This window comes from Camelus bactrianus, chromosome 4 (assembly GCF_048773025.1).
Source record: "Camelus bactrianus isolate YW-2024 breed Bactrian camel chromosome 4, ASM4877302v1, whole genome shotgun sequence".
Taxonomy (NCBI): Eukaryota; Metazoa; Chordata; class Mammalia; order Artiodactyla; family Camelidae; genus Camelus; species Camelus bactrianus.
The window spans coordinates 65,068,540-65,092,455 of NC_133542.1; the positions used below are offsets into that span (position 1 = coordinate 65,068,540).

A 23,916-nucleotide genomic window follows, 5' to 3' on the forward strand; every position below is an offset into this window, starting at 1 on the left:
ATTATTGACAAAGGTGCAAAACACTTCAATGGAGAAAGGATAAATTTTTCATTTTCAACACACAGCACTGGAACAATTGGATATGTATTTACAAAATAATGAACTTTGATCTATCGTACCATAAAAAAGAGTTAATACAAATTAAATCATAGATCTAAATGTAAAGTATAAAATTGTATAATTTTTAGAAGAATACATAGGGGAAAATCTTTGGGACCTACAGAGAGGCGGAGTTCTTACCTATAATACCAAAAACATGATCCATAAATAAAATAATCAATAAATTGAGCTTCATCAAAATGTTGAATATTTGCTTTGGAAAACACAGTGTTAAGAGAATGAAAAGACAAGCTACATACTGGGAGAAAATATTTGCAAATCACAAATCCAACAGAGGAAATGTATCCAGAATACATATAAATAACTCCCAAAATATAATTGTAAGAAAACAACTTAATTTAAAAAAAACAGAAAACTCAGCAAAGATTTGAAAAGAAACTTCATCGTAGAAGAGACATAGATGGCAAATAAGCACAAGTAAAGATTTTTAACACCTAACCGTTAGGAAAAAGCAAATTAAAACTACAATGAGATACCACTACACATCTATTAAAATGGCTAAAAATATTCTTTTTAGCCAATAATACCAAATGCTGATGAAGATGTAACACAATTCTCATACTCTGCTGATGGGAATGCAAAATGGTACAACCACCCTGCATAACAGTTTGGCAGTTTCTTACGCAAAAAACTAAACTTAACCCTATGACTCAGCAATTCCGGTCCTGGGTCACCCTAGAGAAATGAAAACCTATATCCACACAAAAACCTGTACATGCATGTTTGCTGAAGCGTTATTAATAACCACCATAACCTGGAAAGAACCCAAATGTTCTTCAAAGGGTGAGTGAATAAAGTCCACATCCATACGATGGAATAATACTCAGCTACTATGATATACACAACACGGATAAATTTCAAAGACATTACGGGTGAGGGAAAGAAGCCTCAAAGATTACATATTACATGATTCCATTCATATGACATCTGGAAAAAGCAAAATTATAGGGACTGAGAACAGTGGATTAGCTGCCAGAGGTTTGGGGTGAAGAGAGAGTTTGACCACAAAGAGACAACACATGGGGCATTTTTTGGCATTATGGAACTATTCTACATTCTGATTGTGGTGATGGTCACATGAACCTAGAACTATATACACATATACCAAGAAAAAAAATTATATATATATATATACGCATACATACACACACACACACATACATACACACATACACATACATACATATATATATAGTTTATGACAGTGGTTATAAGGGTGTATATGTTTGCCAAAATTCAACCAACACTTAAATTGGTTTTATCTTATACAAATTAGATCTGAATAAAGTTTATTTAAAGATAAGTAAAATGAAATATAGCAAAATATTCACAGCTGTACTTGAATGCTAGTACATCCCCACACATGTATGTTCCCTGGGGTTTTTTTCAGCATTTTAAAAAATAATTGGACACAGCATATAATAGTCTTTCTGATAAACTTTTTAATACCTTTCTGACTGGATAAAAGAAAATGACAAGCATATTCTACATTAAGTATATTTCAAACTGTCTGCCCTTGGCCCCTCGTTAACACTTAAATTAAGGTTTCCATTTTGTGGCTGAGAAGAACAGTGCAAGAAACAATTGGTAGGTTCATTAAAGCCTCCTTTTAAATGTTTTAAGGAAACAGCACATAAAACATTCATTCAAACAAAAAAGTCGACTCCGCCAGATGCTTCCTATAAAGAGAAACCTTATTCTATTACTCTGCTACCAATAAAATATTTATGGAGGTTGCTGAGAATGCCCACATTGTGCGCACTGCTAAAATTCTTAGCAACACTTGAAAGAATATTTGCCCTATTTATAGGTAAAGAAGTTTTTTTTAAAAAAATGAGATAAAGGTAAATAAGCCTTTAGAAGGTCACTACAAACACCAGACAAGCCCAAACAAATAAAATGGAACACAGGCACCATCTCCCTAACAAAGCCTCTCTGCCTGATACCACTTCCTTCATCAAGTTTTCTCTGACTACCCCCATCAGGCTAGGCTGGGGTCCTTCTAAACATTTCTACACACCCTCGATTTTCTTGATCACAGCAATGATCACGCTGCATTGTACCAGCTGGTTATTTGCCCTTTCTACCCAACCCATCTCTGAGAGATGGGGAACTGCATCTTGTGCATTCTAGTCTGAAACATAAGAGACAGTCACTGAATACCCAATGGCTGGCTGGATGGACACATTTAAGAATTTCTTGAAGGCAGTGTGATGCAAGGACAGACCCAGAGGCTTCAGAGTCAAACAGATCTGGTCAACATCACTCCATGGTTGTTTCCATCACTCTTAGAATAAAACCTCCTGCCAGGGCCACAGATTTGGGTCCACCTCTTCATGTAGCACGTGACCCGCCACATTCCAGACTCCACACACTTACAGGCGGGTCGGGGGGCTAGGTCTCAGCCTGCATCTCAGCTCAGATGTCACCGCCTCGGAGAGGCCCTTCCTAACCCCCTGCTCTAAAGTGGGCCCCATCTCCACCGCCTCTGCCAGGTCACCCGCTAACACGGAACTCTCATTTTCTTGCTGGAAGTTGTCACTATCTGTATTCATCTTATTTACTGGCACATTTTATTATTTATTATCATGCTTGTTACGTGAATATAATCCACTTCTTGAGGGCAGGGACCTTATTATCTCTCTCTTCATGGCTGTTTCCTCTGAGGTTTCAGCACAGCATCTGGAATCCAGTGGACTCTCAATCAACGTTTGTTGAATGAATGAATAAATTAATAACTGAATACAATCCAGACTACCTCACTAGCTGTACGACCTTAGTCAAGTTCATTTTTCTGCGTGCCTCAGTTCCTTTATCTATAAAAATGGGATTATAGTAAGGCCTATTTACAAGAGTTATTATAAGGATTTAAAGAAATTAATTAGGATGTTTAGTATTGTGCCTAGCACAACATAAGAACTCGAAACATATTAATATTCTTTTCATCTATACTTCTCCCTTTAAGAGAAACAAGTCTAAGGAATTAAAAAAAAAATTGAGCAGAAAAACTGAAAACAGCTTACCATACAGTAGAAATAAATATCTCAAAATATGAAACCCACCAAATATGACTTAGAAACTTAATGCTTATAGTCAAAAGTAAGCCAATGTAAGGGCTGTACTTGGCACCTTCTGGCCCTTGCGACCCAAGTGTGACCATGGCACTGCAGCCATCTGAGGGGCAACTGGCCCCTGGATTACAGGGTGGAGCTTTCGGAAGCTGGACCGGGGCCCCAGCTCAGCAGAGCAACAGACTCTGAAGGAGCTGCTAGTCAGTCACTGGGCCTTCCCCGCACCTCACCCCCACCCCTCTCCCTGTCAAAGGCCTTCCTAACCTAGAGCACCATCAAAAAGGGAAGAGAAACAAAAGCCAACCACATAAAAAAAAGAATCAGGGTAACTCCAACCACTCCGCGAGCTGCCCAGCTCCAGCGATGAGTTTCAACGGCTTACAAAAGCCTGGGCCTTCCAAGCTGCAGCTCCCCCACAACAGCTCACCCTTCGATTCGAGGCAGCAAGAGCTAAGAGCAAGGGTCCTGGGGTCAGCGGAATCGGAATGGGACTGAACTCCCAGTGCTGTCACTTGTGAGTCATGTGACCTTGGGAAAAGTATTCAACATCATCTATAAAATGAAGATAAAAGTCAATTACCTCACAGGGGTGTCATGACAACGAAATGTACTCAAGTGCCTGGCACAGCCTGGCACTCAGCAAGCAATAAACACAGGATAGCTTTCAAAAGGAATCCATTTCTCATTCAAGCCCTCAACATGCAGATCTTTGGGCTACCATCAATTTTTGTCACCCTCTGAAAGTCCAAAAATTGTCAGACCCCTCACCTAGACATCACAAAAGCCATGAATTCTTGGTAAACAATATTGCAAGCAAGATAATTCTGCCAGTGGCAGCCAAGTGAGGTTAGTAGAATGAGGAAGGCACTTTGGAATTAGTTTCTGATTCTAATACTTTCCCCGGTGTCCTCAAATCATCCAGAAGACCATTACTAGGCAAACATCTATTTATTAACAAACAATATTATAGCAATAACAGAGTTTTAAAAACTGAACTGCAAGCAACACTCAGAATACAACTACCTTATGAAATCAACTCTTTTTATATTCTTTTCAGCCTCTGCTCATGAATACACATTTTTTGTAAAACTGTAACATAAGTGAATTTGTATAATCCATTGCTTTCCCCTAACATATCTTAAATATTTTCTTGTTGCTGCAGAATTCACATAATTATCACTTAAAATGACTGCACTGAATTCTACTGAATTGATTCGCAGTCGATTATTTAACCATTCTCTGTTGAGCATTTATGGATTCAGGGTGCTCTCGCAGAGAGTCCACAGGCTTTACGATCAGAAAAGCCAGGTCTGAATTTTGCCTTTAGTTTCTGTATCACGCTAAGCTCGTGGGCAGGTCGTTTAATCTCTCCAACCTCAGCTTCCTCATCTGTGAAATACCTTCATCCCAAACTCACCACAAGCCAGAGACAATAAATGTAAAATGGAATTCCCTTGTTCCCAATTTTTCACAATTACACACAACGTGGCAACAAACACCTGCGTGCACAGAGCTTTTTCCTTCCACTGTGTTGTTTCCTCAGGATAAATTTCCCCAAAATGGATTATCGGGCTCAAGAGCAATATTATTTTTATGACCATCAAAATCTCTTTCCAAGTGGCCTTCAAAAAGATTGTAAAAACTTACACTGCCCAGCCGGCTATCTGGCCAGGTGTTTGGAGGGCATGGCCGCGACAGGCAGAGGTCTGAGAACTCAGAGCATTCAATGTAGCGCACAGGAGGCCACCCTACTGCACAAATGAACCTCGGTACTTAACACTGACCAGACGTCGCCACCAGCCAGAGGCTGAACTTGATTCCCAAGGCCCTTGGCACCGAAAGGCCCCAACCTGTGCAAAGCCAGCACCCCAGAGAGTGGCGGCGACACCCACTCCGCCAGCTCCAGACTTGCCCTCAACCACATCCTCCCATCTGCATCCCACGTGCTTCCTGCTCTCCTGCCTTGTTCTCCCTTCTCAGCCTCACCCAACCCTCATTACTGCCTGCTCCCCTAAGACTCTGGCGGGCCCTGCACGCTCCCACCCTGATTACACCCTTTACCTCCCTCCAGCCACCCTATCTCTGGCCACTTTATTCACAGTGACAACAGCAGCCACCCCCATTCGCTCGTCTACCAGGCACTGTCCTGGCATATGCTACTTAATGCTCACCACGACCTTAGAAAATAAACATTACTTTGCCCGTTTTACAGATCAGGCAACCAGGTTTAGGATCTTATGCAAGGTCACATTGATTTAATCAAGTATTTATTAAGTGACTACCATCTGGTCCAGCTGGGTGCTGAGCACCAGGGACAGGCTGCAGGAGACACACGTTAAGCAACCACACAAGTAAAAAACATGATTACAGTCATAAGAGCCACGGCGTGAAAAGACTAGGTGCTGAGTGCTTGCTGCAAGAGAGAACAACGGGGTCCCTAGTGAGTTGGGGAAGGGGGTTAGGGACCGCCTCTCTAACAAGGTCACTTTAAAGCTGAGACAGGAGGTTGAGGGGCCTGCCATTCCAGGAGGGGGAGAAAGGGCGGTCCAGGCAGTGGCAGGAGCATACGAGAAGGCCTCACTGCGGCGGAGAAGGGCAGCCCGGATGCAAGGGGAGAGGCGGCAGCAGCCGATGCCACAGGGCAGGGTCTCGTGGACCACGGCCAGAGATTTCACTCCAGGGTCAAAGAAACATCACAGAAGGGCCAGGAGAAGCTGAAAACTGATGGGGCGGAACCGAGGGAGGTGGCTATAACAGAATCTTCCGAGCAGAGGGGACACCGGCAGGTACTGCAGACCCACGTGTGCCAGGCACCACGCCAGGTGCTTTCCACACTGAGACTCGTGGAACCCTCAGGACAATTCTGAGTGAAAGACAGTACAAGCCCCGCTTTACAGATGAGGTTCTAGAAGCAACCTAACCAAGGTCACAGGTCAGTTAGTGACGGGGCCAGACCTAAAACCCAACTCTGTTCATTCCCAAGTGCGCGTCACATCCACGTAGCACGGTGCCTTTGAAGCTCCAGGGCCACCCAAACGGGGCGGGGGCCGAGGGTGAGGGGAGCTATTCTCTGGTCAGAAGTAACTCGCCACAGAGAGGTTACAGAGCAAATCTGAAGATGCAGACCTCCTTGCCACACCACAGATAAAACACTGAACTTGACCAACTGCCTCAGCTGAAACCAAGACTTTTCAACAGACAGGAATACAGCAGGGAGGGTACAGCTCAGTGGTAGAGGGCATGCTTAGCATGCATCAAGGTCAGGGGTTCGATCCCTGGTTCCTCCGTTAAATAAGAAACAATGATAATAATAAGTAAATAAACCTAATTACCTCCCCCACCAAAATTTTTTTTTTAAATAAATAAATTTTTAAAAAAAGAATAAGGGCCTTGCTACAAGAACACCAGCACCTCAGGGAAGGTGGGTTTGAGACAAGAGCGGCAGAATCTGCCTGAAGGAGATAACGTGTACAAAGACACGAGCCCCAGGATACCCATCACAGCTTTGACCAGCGAGAAAGGACCAACCAGACAGGCTCCCTCTGAGGACCACAGACTGACCGACCTCCTGCTGCGGCCCGCCACACAGGTACATATACCCCCAGCTGATGCAGGTATTAGACAACGGATCGCCAGTTTAAAGACCCAAAAGGAGGCATGCGGTTTTCACAGGTCAGAAGAGGACTTGCACAGAACACAGAGCGTAGTAGAAAGACTTCCCATGCCAGAGGCCTGGGTTCAAAGCCTGAATGTCCCTCCTCGTCTCTGGGCTTCAGAGTCCCCAGGCGTCAAAGAAGGGCCTGAATGAGACATTCCAGGCGCTCCTCCAGCTCCACAATTCTAATCTCCTTCTCAGCATCCCCAGACGCCCCTCAGCTCAGGCATCGCCCCTTCCCCACCGCACACAGCAGCCTTCTAACTGAGCACGCCACCGCCAGCCTTGCTCCCTCCTCACAATTACCAGCAAGCCTCATCTTCTGTTTATTCAATTGAAGTGTGGTTGACTTACAGTGTTGTGTTAGTTTCTGGTGTACAGCACAGTGATTCAGTTTTATACGTATCTATGTATAAATGTATACATATATAGATATTCTTTTTCATATTCATTCCCATTATGGGTTTATTCCAGGATATTGAATATAGTTCCCTGTGCTACAGTAGGACCTTGTTGTTTATTTTATATACAGTAGTTTGTATCTGCTAATCCCAAACTCCTAATTTATCCCTCTCCCTCTTTTCCCCTTTGGTAGCCATTATTTTTTTTCTATGTCTGTGAGTCTGTTTCTGTTTTGTAAATCAGTTTGGCGTGACTCTGGTCATATGTCTTCCCAGATTAATATCCACCACCAGCTCCCTTTCATCTTCAGGACAAAAAACCTGCAGAATCTGACCCCTGCCTATTTCAGGGGCTTCCCTCCTCTCAGACCCCCTCACACAGCCTCCTTCCAGCCAGAGGGAACTTACACCTCCCTAAACCCATCACATTCTGGTGTGCCCGTCTCTACATTTGCACACGTGAGTGCTTATGCCTGAGATGCTCTCCCAGTCCTCCCACCATGTCCAGTCCCTACTTGTCGCTGACCCAACTCAAGAACGCCTCCTCCAAGAAGGCTGCCCTGAGTCCCCCCAAGCCAGGTTGAGGGCCCCTCGTCTGTGCCTCACAGCGCCCTCTATCATGGCACTATTTTCCCACCCATCTCCCCAACTAGACTGTGAGCCTTTTGAGGGAGACTTACCAAGTCTTAATCCACTGCAAAGTCCCCAGTCCCTGGCACAGCCTGGCACAGGGCATATATTTGAAAATATTCATTGATGAATGGATGAACTCAAAGCAAACCAGGAGGCCTTTATTTTGCTAGACCTTAGCTAACAGACCCTGATGTTCAGATATCCATCATCCAAGATTAGAATAAGATGAATCATGAGATTCCCCTTTAAATCAAAAGTACTCTAGCCCCCTCTTTAATATGCACGACTTTACAATTAGCATTAGATACCAAGGGCATCTCTTATAAGCATCCCAGAAAAGAGATCATGCATTTAGCTCAAGCCAGATGAAAATGTTCAGTGACTTACAAAGACCTGAAAAGGAGACACTGAGAACAGGGTGGGCATTTCAATTTCAACTACAAAATTTGCTCTTGAAAATACTACAATAAAAAATATTAATGCCATAAAAACCTAAGAGCAGCCAAAGGACCAAAGTCATAAAGAAAAAACATAAATCCTAAAACATATTGTCACAGAAGACTCTCTCTTGCCTTTAAGAAAATCAGTATTTAGGTCATTAAGAACATGGCTGAGCAAGGGAAACAAATCACATGGCAGAACAGAGAAAAGTAACAAGAATGAACAGAACAATAAGGAGAAACAGGTAACACACAGAATGAACTCTGGGCTAGGCCTATGTGCCGCGCATGTATTCACTCATTAATCTTCACCGTATCTCTAGGAAGTAGAAGCATTATCATACCCATTTTCAAGACAAAGAAAGTACAGAGAGGTTAAGTGACTGGCCCGAGGTCACCCAGCAGAAGTGGAGGAGCAGGCAGCCTGGCTCCAAAGCCTGCGGTCTGGCTCCACTGCCTCAGAGAACAGCCTTGCCACACCACATCCCTGGGCCTCTGTTTCTCCTACCTATCATAAAGAGGGCTGGATTCGATTCTAAGATCTCTCCCAGTTCCAAAGGCCGACAACAAAGTATGAAGCCAAAATTCTAAGATTCTTGTTAAATTTTTCCATCCAGAAATAAAATTCAAAACTGTGCCCTCCAAAAATTAAATAACTCTGTATCTTCCAGAGCTGCTTTAATATTAAAGTAATATATATGAAGAGCTTAACACTTCAAGTTTCCAGCTCAGAGCAAGAACTCAATAAATAGTGGCTGTTATTACTCTTATGATAAAACAAGAACAACCATTTAATAGTAGAGCGCATTTTAATTATATACGATGTGGAATAATCAAATCTCATTTGTTTGAGGCCCCAGACCCCACGGCATAGATCGGGTTGTACAGTCGAAATTATAACAACTCGAAGCTCAGAAATTACTTGTTTCCATTAGAGATCTGACAAGTCATTTCTTCAATTGGTCACTGGTGGTTTGCACATAACTGTTAGCAGTAATGAGTGTTCTAAATTAAATCCAGAGACAGCACCGCTCGGTTCTGTAAAGACAGCTGGGGAGGGAGAAACACGATTGTGGAACGTCCTTCTCTCTGTGTCCTCTGTCTCCACGCTGATAAATATCTCCTGTGTCTTGCATAGTATGGATTTCATTTGGTTACAAATGAAGACGGGTCTAATTCTTCCCATGACAAATGAGAGCACTGCGCAGGTAACTTGTTAAGGAGAATTGGAATTGGGAAAATAACCTTATTTTCCTGTTGCTTGACAACAAACCCCATCCGCTAACAAATGAAAGACACAATCCTGGAAGACATCAGGCATCGAAGCCAAATCCATCACCAAGCAATCCACCCTCAAGACAATTACCACCCGGCACTGGGTACCGGACGCTCACGCTTCCTTCAACAGCAGCAAAGATGCAGCCTACCAAATACAAGTAGGAGGCACAAGGCGGTGGAAAGAATAATGGCTTTGGGATCAATAAAGACCTGGATTCAAATCCCAGCTCCATCACTCAAGTATCATGTGACCATAAACGAGTCTCCGCTAGTCTTAAGATTCCTTATCTGTAAAATGGGAATACAAAACATCTGAAAGAGTTATAGTAAGGATTAAGTGGGGACCGTAAGTAACACGCCTTGCGTTATAGGAAAGCCCTTGACGCATGTTAGTTTCTCTCAACTGTGCCCCATGGTAACATCCCCTCGCTCAGGACACCAGAAATACACCAAGCTCCCCACAGCTGGACATTACTGAACTTGTTGGAAACCTTAACCGGCCCGGGTATACAGGGCCGACAGTGGAGGAATTTAACAGTCACACAGAGAGCGCCCGCGAGCCCCGGAGTTCCTCCTAATTCTGGTCTCATCCAGCCTGGATGCTTCTTGAGAAATACGGCTCCCTCCTGGGTCTGGCTGGACTGTGACAGCAGACGTGATTTGTGAGGGATGATGATTCAGTATCCCCACTTACATTTTCAAAGTCCTTCATGTTCCGTGCTCTGCTGGGAGACACCGTTTCTTCTGACACGTTGGGGAGCACTATAAAAAAGCAAAAGAGACACAGGAAAACGTTGCCATATGCAAATTTGCCCAGCATCCCTATTAGGCAAGACAAAAAAATAACTGGCTTCCATAATACATTCGGTCTGTTGTGATTTACTGATTTGAGTCTACAGAAAGCTCTAAGCGATCATGTTGCAAGAATTTACAAATTACTTGAACTGGCCCCAGTGCAACTATGTACACGTCAGAGGATGAACCCAAAAAATGCATGTGGCAAAGCAGAACTGTTCTGGGATGGACTTCCTTACCGCTTGTCATAAAATTATTCTGCTGAATGGGATATCATCTTCACGTGTCATCAATTAAAACAATGCGTGTCTAACCGACTTGACAGTAGGGGCTGACAAACTTTTCCTTCAAATGCCAGACAATAAATATTTTAGGCTGTGCAGGCCATACACAAAGCCTCAAATCTGTCACAATCGCTCAACACAAAAACAGCCACAGACAGTTCAAGAACAAAGAAGCTGTGTTCCAAAAAAAGTTTATTTTCAAAAGCAGGCAGTGGGTCGGGAACGGCCAATCCCTGCTTCAGAGTGATTAAAGACTTTGCCAATACCCAAATCTTAACACAGATTCTCTAACTCAACAAACATTTATTACACCCCTACTCTGCGCCAAGCACCATGCGAGGCGCTGGGGAAACAACGGGGAAAGAGACACAGATCCTGCACCCAGGTGGTTCCCAATCCAGTGCCCAAGACAGAGAAGCAAACACACTGCTTCACGCTGCACAAGGGCTTGGCGCTTTTTAGGTGCCGAGTAAATGTGCGCTGAGTGAAATGAGTGCATACATCCTTCCAAGAAGTATGCGCTGAGGGCCGACTCTCTGCTAGGCATCATTCCAGAAACAAGACAAACAAAAGGAGCTGACAGTCTAGAAAGAGGAGGCAGACAATAAACAAAACAATAGGCAGTTACAGAGAACATTCAAAGGTGATGAATGCTCTGGAGAAAAATACAGTGGGTAAGGATAGGAATTACCAGTACCAAGGTGGGGTGAGGACTGCAGCTTCAAATCAGGTGGTGAAATTGAGGAGGGTCTCACTGCGAAGGTGACCGCTGGGCAGACATGGAGAAGGCACAAGGAGAAGCCCAAGGTGGGAGCCAGCCTAGTGGATCTGAGGACCAGCCAAGAGGCCAATGGACGGGAGAGCAATAACCAAAGAGGACAGCAGAAGACGGGGTAGGCAGACTGTGTGGGGCCTTGTAGGTGCCTCTCACTATGCCAAGGAGCTGCTGGAGAATTCTGAACTCAAGAGTAATGTGATAGGATGTAGGTTTTCACAGGCACCTCTGACTGCCTCGCCGAGAGGGAAACAAGGAGATCAGTTAGGAAAGTGCCGGGGGAATCCAGGCCAGAGGACACGGGGCTTAGCCAGGAAGGGAGGCAGATAAGCGGGGGAGAAGCGGTCTGATTCTGGGTGCTTTTTAAGGAGCCAATAGGAATGAAGGAAATGAAAGGAAGTGAAACACACAAGGATCAGAGAGGAAGGCGGATCTAAGTCAGCCTGGGGAGAGCCAAGAAGGCGGGGAGCTGGAGCTGAGTCTCAAGCCGCAGGCAGGCAGCACACAAATGAGGGTAAAAGGGAGAAGAAATGCCCCCACCGCCCCACGGAGGCCCAGAGGAGGGAGCTCAGAAGCCTTCAGCAGGAAGGAGGCTCAGGAGTCAGGCAGGGCAGACTGTGGCGAGTCCTGGGCGCCCGATGAAGGAACACAGGTCTGCCTCCCTGCTTCTCAAACGGGCTGTGCCTTGTCCCCGGGGTCTGCGCCCCCACCTACGTCCTACTCATTCTTCAAGTCTCGGCCCCAGGTCAGCCTCCTGGGAAGCTCCTGCCTGCCCCACCTCCTCCGTCGGAGGGTAAAGTTCCCTCTTACCCCTCACGGCCCCTTCCACCTCCATGTGACCTGTCGTGCTAATCCTTCACGGTCCACCCTCTAGGCTTGATCACAACCATGTTCAAGGCCGAATCCCAGGGCTCAGCCCAGAGCCTGGCACGAAGCAGATGAACAATGTGGGCTGAATTAAGGAGCAGGCGTACCAGTTTTCTGCTCCCAACTGCCCGCGGGCAGGAAGACGTGAAACCAGAACTGCTGGATTTTATGTTTGAAGTAAAAGTTAACAGGTTCTAAAGGAAAACCTGAGGGTGGCCTGTCAGTTAAAATAGTCTCCAGAAATAAACCTTGTGAAACTTACATCGTCTGCTCTAAAAACTTCTTCCTTTTGCACACATCTCATCACTCTGGAGAAGGGAAAAGAACACAAGTCACAATATCTCTACACGATACCTCGGCAAAGCAAATCATCAGCACCTCCCACAGATCCTTAGGACATTCACATTTTTCCGAAACAAAAATTATGAAGAAGGCTGAGCAAAACCCAAACTGCACAACAGAGAGTCTCCTCAAAATCCAGCTTCCACACAGCAGGCTGCTTATTTACTCAGCGCCGTCTCCTGCGGTCTAACCAACTATTTGTCTCCAAAAGGCAGGCCCGCGTAGGAATGCGGGGCCTGAGCAAGCAAACAGGAGCCCACAGCCTGCCAGGAAGGCCTTGGCACACTCCAGTTTGGACGGCAGCCCCCCAGGGCCTCCAGCCACTCGGCCGCAGGGACCAGCAGACCCTCCACACCTGATCGAGTCACCACTCCAACATCCAGCCTCCACCTGGCCGTTCAGTGCAGCAAACACTGGCTGAACCCCTACCAGCTTGGTAGCGAGAAATGAAACTCATGAAATATGGCCCAAAGGACAGCAGTCCCTCGGTCCAGGGTTTATGAAAGAAGGTGAATGGCAGGTCAACAGGTACATAAAATACTGAGCACCTCCTGGGAGCATCAGGCCATGCCAGAGCAGCTCTGGGGCCCAGAGACATCAAAGCACAGGCCCGGGCTCAAGGCCTCGAGGCCCTCACAGCCTAGCATCTGTCCCTCATTCTTACTCAAGAGAACGCCCAGCTCTGTGTACTTACCACCATTTCCCAAGCCAGCAGTGGGGCTGACGCCATCCAGGTCCTTTGGTCGATTGGGAACAAGGCCACTAGGAGAGAACACGTGTGATAAGAGAGGAGTGAGTCAGCGTTTGAACGACAGACCATCAGGCTGCCTGGACCACACAGGACCGTCATCAGGCCCCGGCCAGCGAGGGACCCGCGGAGCTGCCTGGGAGACTCGCAGTGCAGAGGTGAGGAACTCAGGCTCAGGGCTCAGTCCCAGCTCTGACACCTAATAGCTGAGCCTGGCCAGTCACTCATTCATTCATTTACACATCAACGGTTCTGTGTGCCACAGATGTGCTGGGTGCAGAGGCCGCATGTAAGCTACTGATGTTCTTGAGTCTCGATACCACCCTCTACCTGTAAGGATTAAATGAGTTTGTGTATATAAACACCTAGCAGAGAGTAAGCACTCAGTAGATGGCATCCATGGTTGTTTTTGTCATTACTATCATTATCGTTATTAACATGACTATCACGACCCCAAATTAAGTTTCCAAGGATCAGGCACCAATTCAGATGCTTTAAGGGTATCAGACAAAAATGCAAAATTTCACTGATCCAAGAAGTTTTACTGCTCAAACTATAAAAATAGGTTCAGCGAGGATCTGGAGATACTGACAGAAAACTAAACCATAGAAGGTGTGGTTCAACACAAAACACATTTCCCTGGATTCTATGCTAAGCTCTGCCACGCACCTCTCCCAGCCTCGCTTCCCTCACCTGTGAAAGGAGGAGAGCAGCTCCTTCATCGAGTAGCTGATGATTAAACAAGACACCAAGGGCCCAGCAAGCACCTGGCATACTGTGAGTGCCCCATAAATGGGAGCAAAATACTGCTGTCACCTGGAAACATACAATGCTCTGTAATTTATAAGAGATTGACCATCATGAGAACTGCCCGATTCCCTGTGGGTCTGTGCATTTTTTAAAGGAAGGCACTAAGGCCAGATAATTTCAGCAGCCGAGCCAGAGTCTCACAACAGTTAAGTGGAGAACCAGGTCCAGAATCCAGGCCTTTTTATGTCTAACTCCCAATGATGCTTCCCTGTCCCAAGCTGTAAACTAGGAGTCAGTGGAAGCTCAGTTTGACTTCTTGGCAATTTGCTCTTTCCACACCTCTAAATACAAATCCATCTGCTCTTCAGATAACTCTGGAGTTGGAACAGACCTTTAAGATCAGAACCGAGCAAAAACCTGGATATCATAAAATTCCATCATCAAGAAAATGATGACATAAAATGTGTCTGCTGTGAGGATAACTGAAAAAAAAACTGTAGTAAAATATGCCCTCAATTTTGAAAAAAAAGTACATGTACAAAAAAATGTAGTGTACATGTACACTAAAGTCACCTCAAATCCTTAGAAACTAAGTGGGCCACAAATATATGTAACAAGACAAGTGAAGTATTAAAAATCGTCATTTGTAAGGAAATGAGAGATATTTTCCTCCTTTTTAATTTTCTACAATTCTCAATTTCCTCCAATAAGTATTCCTAGAAGGACAAACTCCATTTTCTAAACTGGATTTTAAAAATTAAAGTCAAGTTCAACTACCACCTTTTGCAGATGGCGGCCCAGAGGCCCAAGGTCATACACCAGATTACAGGCCAAGCCTGGCCCACAGTCTGGGCTCCACGTTCCCAAGTCTGGGGTTCTCTCCACCACAGCCATTAATCTGCCACCACTGGAGGAAATGGCCCATCGATTCCTCAAGCCAAGATCAATCACGGTTGAAAACCACGTGGCAGGCAAAGCCAAAGAATTTGGTCTTAGACAAGTTTCCAACAGGCAAACAGGTCAGTTTGAAAAATAACATTTGACATTGCAATTCTTAGAAGAAACCACTATTTAATGCAGAAATTCTGGCCTGGTTCCTGCCAAATTTCCATCTGGGATTTACCTGCCCACTTTTAAAATGCCATGAATCTCTGTCATCTGCAGTCTCCAGTCAGTTCCAGCCACACCTCCAGCTTCAAGTACTCAGCTTTCTGTGTTCCATTCTGATCACTCACTCTTAGCCCTAGAACTAAGGTTGGGGCTTCGCGGGGCCCCACTAGAAATCAAAACTATGCAAGCAAAGAAAGAGGGCGAAGATGTGATTTTAGGATGGCAGGGAGCGGGGAGACTAAGGCCCCAAAAGGGAAGGAACTTATCTGCTCAAAATCACCAGGGTTAGCAGCAAAGCTGAGACAAAGACCCAGGCTTCTCAGTGTCCATTCCTCTACTCACCTGCGTCCCGGCCACCCAAAGCTCCTACTGAATGGGACACAGGGTCAGTGCCGGTTTCCTCACGTGCAAAAGACAGCATAACCCCAACCACCACCCTGCAGGGGCGCCCACGCTGAGCGGACACCTCACTCAGGGACAGGTGGCCTCCCACTTCGTCCTCACCACAGCCCTTCTGCGGTAGGTGGTAGTTTTTAACTGTTGCCATTTTTTTAAATGAGGAAAACGGAGGCCCAGCAAAGTGAATAAGCTGAAAGACACAAAGAGGCCTGATTCCAAAACCCATGCATGCTCTTAACCTCTGCACCACCCTGGCACCCCTACCGCCTTCCCCCAGGTGGGGCGTGGGGAGGTCTAGGTGGACCGAGGACCTCTGCCTTCCAGAACCTGGCACACTGCAGTCACCACGGCTGCTGTTGACTGTTTGTTGAGGAAATGAACGAACACTCACGTGCACTCCACCACCTCAGCCTCCTACGCTGCTCCAGCCACCACCCGCCTGCGCCTGCATATGGCGGCCCACAGCTGACCGTCCACACGAGGCCCAACGAGGACAGAGTGCTTCATGGCCAAAGTGTTAAGAGAGCCAGGGATGGACTGGACATCACATTTGGGAAACAACTGCCACCAACTGCACTTGTCATTCTGTGTCACTTATTCTTGACGAAAGAAAACATATAAATAAAAAATATATAGACAAGCTTAAAGTTCTTCTGGACTACTCCTTGCTCCCAACTTAGTCACCTCCTACGAGGTAACCACTCTTGTCAGCAAGACATGTATCCTTCCAGACCTTTGTCTACGCATATAACTGTATACATCACTTTGCAGCATCTTTTCTTCACTTAATGTGCCCTGAAGATGTTTTCCTGACAGTACAAATAGATCTCCCTCCATGTTTTTAACTCCTACAAAGCATTCTACAGAAGGGTTTTTCCAGCTTTACTGACCCCAACCCATAGAGGAAATATATTACCTTTCATTCTTGAAATGCCTATTATTCTGCTCTATTTTTTTTTTATTCTGGTTGCAACTTACTAAATTGAATTTCATGAGTTGTCAATGGGTCTCAGTCTGAAAGACACTTGTGAAAGGATGTGTATTTACCAGGTTCCCCCGATGGTAATTCAATCTGTTTCCAAGTTGTTCCTTTTACAAACAAGTTTGTATCTCCTTCTACAGGTCTCACTGTGCACATGCATGAGGATTTCTCTACACAGATAGGTAACAAGAAGTGGAACTGCTGGGTCAAAACATAGTCCCATTTTTTTTTAATGGGCAAAGGATTTTAAATTATACAATAAGTGATAAGGACGAAACAGTCAGGGCAAAGCAGGCAGGGGAACGGGGAATTCAAAACAAAGAACTTGAAAAAAACTTGAAGACCGGTAAACCAGATGTTCTGGGGCCCTGGTTTATACTCTTCTTCTCTTTTCCTTCCCATGTACAATTAAGGGATTTCTAAATATGAGTGAGCACGTGTGCTCGAGAGCAGGGACAATTTCATCCCAGGAGATGGGGAGGCACAGAGAAGCCCTTATAGCCACCTGCAGACGCAGCCCCTTCACTGTCCAGAGTGCCTATCCCTCTGTGCTGTTTCTTTAACTACTAAAAACTTGCCGTGTGCTATGACTCCAAGTCTCCTGTGAATTCTTTCACTGAGGACTGTAGGTCATTGACCCCTTACCCACAACAATAAGCACGTGAAAAAATGTCCAACATCATTAGTCATCAGGGAAATGCAAATCAATACCACAGTGAGATACCATGTCACAGCCCCAAGGACGGCTATAATCAAAGACAGACAATTATAAGTGTTGACAAGGCAATGGAGAAATAAGAAGCCTCATACACTGCTGCTGAGAGTGTAAGATGGTGCAGCCACTTTGGAAAAGAGCTGGGCGGTTCTTCAAAACGTTAAACATACAGAGTTACCACCTGACCCAGTAACTCTGCTCCCAGAGAAATGAAAATTTATGTCCACACAAAAACTTGTACACAGATAAATGTTTATAGCAACATTATTCTTAAGAGCCAAAAAAAAAGCAGAACAACACAAATGTCATCAACAAATGAATGAATGAACAAAATGTGGTATGTGTATACAATGGAATACCACCCAGCCACAGAAAGTAATGAAGTACTAACACATGACACAATGTGGATGAGCCTCACAAAAGACCACATAATCCCATATGAAATGTCCAGAATAGGCAAGTCTATAGACAAAAAGTAGATTGTGGCTGCCTAGAGCTGGGGGAGGGGGCATGAGGAAAGGGGGGTGCTATAGACTGAATGTTTGTGTACCCCAGAAGCTCTTATGATGAAACCCTACCCCCACTCCAAGTGATGGCATTAGGAGGTGGGTCTTTGGGAGGTAATGAAGATTAGAAGAGGTCATGAGGGTGGGGCCCTCATGAATGGGATTAGAGCCCTTAAGGATTAGCAGAGATCTTGCTTCCTCTCTCTGGTCTTCACCGTGTGAGGATACAATGAGAAGCTGGCAGCCTGCAACCCGGAAGAGGGTCCTCACCAGAACCTGACCATGCTGGCACCCTGATCTTGGACTTCCAGCCTCCAGAACCATGAGAAATAAATTCCTGCCGTCTCTAAGTCACCCAGTCTACAGTATTTTCATTATAGCAGTCCAAGCAAAAACAGGGAGTGACTGCTGATGGGCACAGGGTTTCTTTTTTGGATGATGAAAATGTTCTAAAATTAGATTATAACGATGATTGCACAACTTAGTAAATACACTAAAAAAAATCACTGAATAGTATATTTTAAATGGGTAAAATGTATGGCATATAAATCAGATTTTAGTAGAGCTGCTGAAAAAAACCACAAGGCACATTTTTAATGCCAAATTGTGTTCCAGGAAGACTGTACCAGTTAACACTGTTGCGCACTTTCTCACGGTGATTACAAAGCAGCATTTCACCACTAAGTATGGAGCCCATACTTTCATGGTATTTATCTTTGCAAACAGAGATTGAATAAAATTGATTTATTCAACAAATACTTGTTGAGCCTCTACTATGCACCAAGCACAGTTCTGGGTCTAAAGATATAGTGAGGAACAAGCCAGATGTGCTCCCTGCCCTCACTGAGCTTACAGAGGTGACAGGGAGCACCTCCTCAAAATTGGGGTACCCCTGGTCCAAGGTCGGCCTTGGATCAAGCCCAGAAACTTCATGCCACCATTCTCTTTCTCGACCTCCTTCTACGAAATCCAAGAAGGCACTCTTTGCCTGAGAAAATACAAATTGTGGGCACACTTACAGGAAGCATTTCTTTTTGGTCTGCCCCTAACCAGACAGACAGCACTGAAAGTCCACGTGCTAGAGGAACCCATAGATGCAGAAGCCCGGGCCAGGCCTTAGGAAGCCTAAGGGGATGCAGAATCCTGGGCATGAAGACAAAGGGATGAACCCAGGATTGTGGGTGAGGAGGGTTTTGTCCAGGAAACAGTACCATGTGGTAACAGTAAAACTAAAATCGCTAACGCTGAAACTGCTCCCCAGTCAGTGCCAGGCACTTAATACACACAATCTTGCTTCATCTACAGTCACCCAATAAAATAGATACTGTCACAGAAGAGAAACTGAGGCTCAGGAGGGCTATGTGAATTACTCAAGCAGCACAGCCAGTGACTGGCTGAAGCAGGATTTGGATGCAGGCATCCTGCAGACAAAGCCCAGGTTCTTTCAAGACCATCAGGCAGGACCTGAAGGAGGGCCTTCACTCGGGCAAGGTTCCAGGACCGGGATCTGGGCCTAAACCCCACAGGCTGGAGCTCTCGGGGCACCCCCAGGTGATCAGGTTTGGAGAGAATGACACACACCAACCTAATTCAACAGAAGTCCAAGGACAAACTGGACTCCTGTTCGGTCCCTAAAACTGGGGTGTGGAAACTACCAAGCAGAAGAGCTCATATTAGCATAAAAAGAGCTTTTCTTCCAGGGGTTTTCTCTTCCACTCCACAGCCAATGAGAAGCTGTCTCTCTCAGACATTTCTGCGACTCTTTAAGGGCCGGTTCAAATACCAGCAGCTCCGTAAAATCCTCCCAGAATCCTCTCAGAACTGGTTCAGAGAACTAGCTGGAAGGCAGGACAGGGTACTGAGAGCCAAGCTCTGGAGTCTGTACGCCTGGAATTAAATCCTCACTCGATCGTGTACTTTTTGTGGGATCCTAGACCATTCACTTCACCTCTCTGAACCTCAGTGCCCTCATCTGTAAAAGGGGGATAAAACGGTCACCTCAACTGATCACTGCTGATTCAGTGATTTAACAAACAGTTACAGAGCACCTACTACGAGCCAGATACCAGGTTTGGAACTCGAGTTACGAAGATGATCAAATGCAGCCCTTGTTCTCAAACAGGTCCTAGTCTAATCTGGGAGACACACAAGTTCACAGTCGTAACTGTAGTGTCCAGCACAAGAGCCACCAGCCATGTGCGCCTGCTGAGTGCCTGAAATGTGGTGAATCCAAATGTGGTAAAACACATCCTGGACTTCAAAGATGTCTAAAGATAAAAAAAGAAGGTAAAATAGCTCATGAATCTTTTTTTTATTTGTTTCCAAGTTAGAATGGTAATATATGGAAATATGGGGTTAAATAAAACATATTGTTAAAATTAATTTCACTTGCTTCTTTATACTTTTTGAATGTGGCTATTAGAAAATTTTAAATTACCTACGTGGCTCAAATTACATTCTGATTGGACAGCACTAATCAATAAAAGTCAGTGAAGTCAGTAAGGGCTGTGAATGGGGCAGTGGTGGTGGGGCTAGAAGAGTTCAGAGGGCCCAGGTGGGTATGGAAGAATGTCAGTGAAGGCTTCTGGGCAGTGACGCCTAAATTGAGACCTGAAAAACAGTAAGGCAAAGGGGAGGAGGGAGGGCAACCCAGGCAGCCGGAACAGCAAGTGCACAGGCCCAGCAGGAAGAAAGAACAAGGCAGATCATTCAGGACAGTTTGGCAGCCAGCAGAGGGAAGGGCTTGGGGAGGAGATGGGAAGGGAGAGGGAGGACAGGAGGCTAGTGGAGTAGATGGGGCCAGGTGATAAAGGACCTTGGAAGCCACATTAAAGAATTTCATCCCAAGGGTGGTGAGGAACCAGGGAGGGTCTGAAGCACATAATAGATTAGTTACCAGGAATGTATGCAGCATCCAGGTCCTGCAAAGGCAGGGAGAGAAGGGAAGGGAGAATATCTGATGCTCTATTGACTTGCTACCCTGAGTCAGACCCTTTTGGACTCACCCATTTTACAGATGATGAAAACTGAGGCTCACACAGGGTGCGTGACTTGCCCAAGGTCATAGGATTGTTAAGTGGCAGAATTAGGACTGAATCCCAGCCAGATCTAGGTCTGAAACACCAAGTGCTTGGCCAGTTGGCACCGAGATGAGAAAAGCTGTCTGACAGAATAATAATGGACTTTACCCGAATGGCAATGAGAATCGCTAAACACATAAAGCAGCAGACTGTGAGGATCAAATTTACATTTTAAATCTTTCAGGCTGTAGTATAAAGGACCCGTGCCTGATAAATAGTAGGTGCTCAGTAAACAAAGTAACCATTTGTCCAGGTTTGCCCAAGATAGGACCTGTTTATGCCCACTGTCCAGACGTAAATATTAATTGTACCCATTTTAACTCTTAAAAGCATCCAGATTTGAGCAAAAAATAACATGTCACCCTTTCAATTAGATCTGTTGACTGAAAGAAGCAGACTGTCCCTAGCAGAGCTGGATAAACACCGCAGATTCTCAGTTAGGGATCTCCTCCAAGTCCTCTGCTACTCCCCAATCAGGTGCCCAGGACAATCAAAGGGCCCTATCACCGTAGCAGGCAGGGCTTTGTCAGGCCTTTCTACCAGGAGAGACCCCCGCCCCAGCAGTACTGTGGACTGCAACTGCCCCTTGGGAAACAGGTCCATTGGGAAGCCAGTCTCAGACATTATTCCCCAATTGGTATTGGTTGATAATGATGATGATGATCTGATGATGATGATGATGATGATGTTAACGGCAACACAGAACCATTTTTAAAGCACTGATTATGTGCCAGGCACTACACATGCCAAACAAATTGCTGGTTAGGTATCTTCTCTTTTAATCCTCACCCCAACTCTGCTTAGTGGATACTACTACTAGCCCCATTTTACAGATGGGAGAGCAGGTTAGGCCACTTTACCAAGGTCATACAGCTAGCTGGTTTAAAGGGCTGGATTTGAATCCAATTCTGCTCAACTCCTGCCAAGGTTCTTAACCACTGCACTCCATTGCCTGAGCTTTGCTGGCCACGATGTGACCCCATAAGCAACGTCTGGACAGACCAACTACGGTCCCCATAGAGAAAGCAAACTCCCCTCAAACAAGAATGAATCACCACGTACCCTCAAGGTCTCTGCCTCTCAACCAGAACCCAGTAATGGCACGCTCCAAAAGGCTCCCCATAACCAGTTCTTTCAGAGAACCCCTCACCTGTCCCCCGCCTCCTCTTCAAACTACGTCCCGAAATAACTACGTGTGATGCAGGTCCGGACCCCCAATAACCTACATTCAGTGGGCGGGTCCCCAAAGAGACTCCCCTCAGAAAACCCGTATCACACACTGCCCGTGTCAGGATACCTCAAACAGCCTCAAGAGCAAACCCCAAGTCCCAGAAGGAGCGAACCCCTATCAACGGAAACCCCGGCCCGGATCCCGCGAACCCCCAAAGTCCGGGCCGCACCTGCAGCCGCTGAGCGTCCCGGGGAGGGTGATGTCCTCTTCCAACGCCGAGTCCATCACGGACACAGAGGAGATGGTAGCGTTGGTGTCTGGCGGCGCCGCCAATGGTTTCCCCGCGCGATCGCGACCCGCCTGGCTCCCCAGGGCCCCGCCCCCTCCACCCCAGCTCTTGTTCGGACTCTGGCGGCGCCGCTGGAATTCAAACCGCAGCCGCCGCCATCTTCAACGGCGCTTCTTCCTACGGAAGCGAGGCGGGGTGACCGAGGCGCGCGCGGTGAAGCCGACCGGCCGGGTCCCGAGGCCGGGCAGGGAAGCGCGGGTGGGCGCCATCTTAACTAAGGGCAGAGCTTCCGCACTTGGGCCTGCAAGACTCAAGGAAAGCGAGAGATCGGCTGCCATTTTTAGTGAGGGCACTCAGGCCGAGGCCAGGACGGCGCCATCTTGGTTGAGGGCTGAAGCGGCCTTGGCCGTTAATTTAAGCGGGAGGTGAGAATCCAGCACCTTGGGGACCCCCAGAGTTACTAACCAGGTGTGTGCTTTTCTAGAATAATGACCCTGAAAGGGGTCCGCCTTGAGTTGATATTCAAATAATCGGGTGCTGGTTCGCTTTAGAAAAATCCTACAGGCAGGATCCCAACTCAAGCAGTAATTTGCACATTTAGTTTGAACCAAATAAGCTCATTTCTCAGAGTTTGGTGGTAAGGGACACTCCTCCAGTCTCTCGCCTAGTGACCTTTTATTACCTGTAGGGCTCAAAAGCACCTAATCAGTAAACTGAGCCTCAGAGGGAGGAAAGACCCGCCCAAGGTCATGCACAGTAAGTCTGTCAACTGGAGCCAGGTCCTCAGTTCCCTGCGTAACCCTGGCGGCCTTTCTTAAACACATAGAAATCGCCAAACACCTAGGTAATTTTGGCAGAGGTTGGCCAGTGAAATCAGCCTCCCTCTCTTCATCTCGGAGTTACTACGTTCCTCTGCAGACTGTCAGGAGAGTCCTAAGTCCTGGAGGAAAGTAACTGAAAACATGGGTGAGTGGGTCGTTGGTGACTTTCCCTGTAATCACGTACTCGTCCTCCCTCAGCCTCAGTTTCCTCATTCTTTTCAAAAGAGGCCTTCTTTAATACTCTGGTCTACATCAAGCCCTGTGTTGTATTCTTAGCAATCTGTATTTTTCCTTTGTGGCACTTACCACATTTTGCAACTCCATACTTTATGTGATTTTTTAGAATGCCTTCCTTTTGCACTAGACTGGAGGTTCCACAAGGTCACAGACTGTGTTCTGAATTGTTCACAGCTGTATCCCCAACACCTAGTACGGTGCCTGCCACCCACCCAGCAGGTGTTTAAAATGTATGTTGAGTGAAGGATTCGACCAGTCTGGAAAATGGGGCTAATACCTACCCTGCAAGGTTTCTGTGACAATGTGGGGATGGCCTAAGACACCTTTAGTAGCTCAGTCAATGGTAATCCCCTCTCTCCTTCCCCCCCCCCTCTCTCACACACACACACACACACACACACACACACACACACACACACACACACACTTCTAGTGAAGGCTACAAAT

General features: G+C 46.1%; 1 protein-coding gene across 5 annotated transcripts in view; it reads right to left on the reverse strand.

Moving 5' to 3' along the window:
* CDK5RAP2 (CDK5 regulatory subunit associated protein 2) overlaps window positions 1–22,571 on the reverse strand; it is a 167,473-nt gene extending 144,902 nt beyond the window's left edge. For 2 of the 5 annotated variants that reach the window (XM_045513130.2, XM_010950351.3), the window contains exons 1-3: window positions 22,352–22,571; window positions 13,356–13,423; window positions 10,293–10,360 (exon numbers count right to left, since the gene is read on the reverse strand). In XM_045513130.2, coding sequence (XP_045369086.2) covers window positions 10,293–10,360; window positions 13,356–13,423; window positions 22,352–22,407 — 192 coding nt within the window. In that variant the 5' untranslated portion in view covers window positions 22,408–22,571. Of the gene's footprint in view, window positions 1–10,292; window positions 10,361–12,581; window positions 12,628–13,355; window positions 13,424–22,351 lie in introns of those variants that run through there. The other 3 variants (XM_010950349.3, XM_010950347.3, XM_045513129.2) reach the window with 2 other exon arrangements.
* Window positions 22,572–23,916: the final 1,345 nt, after the last annotated feature.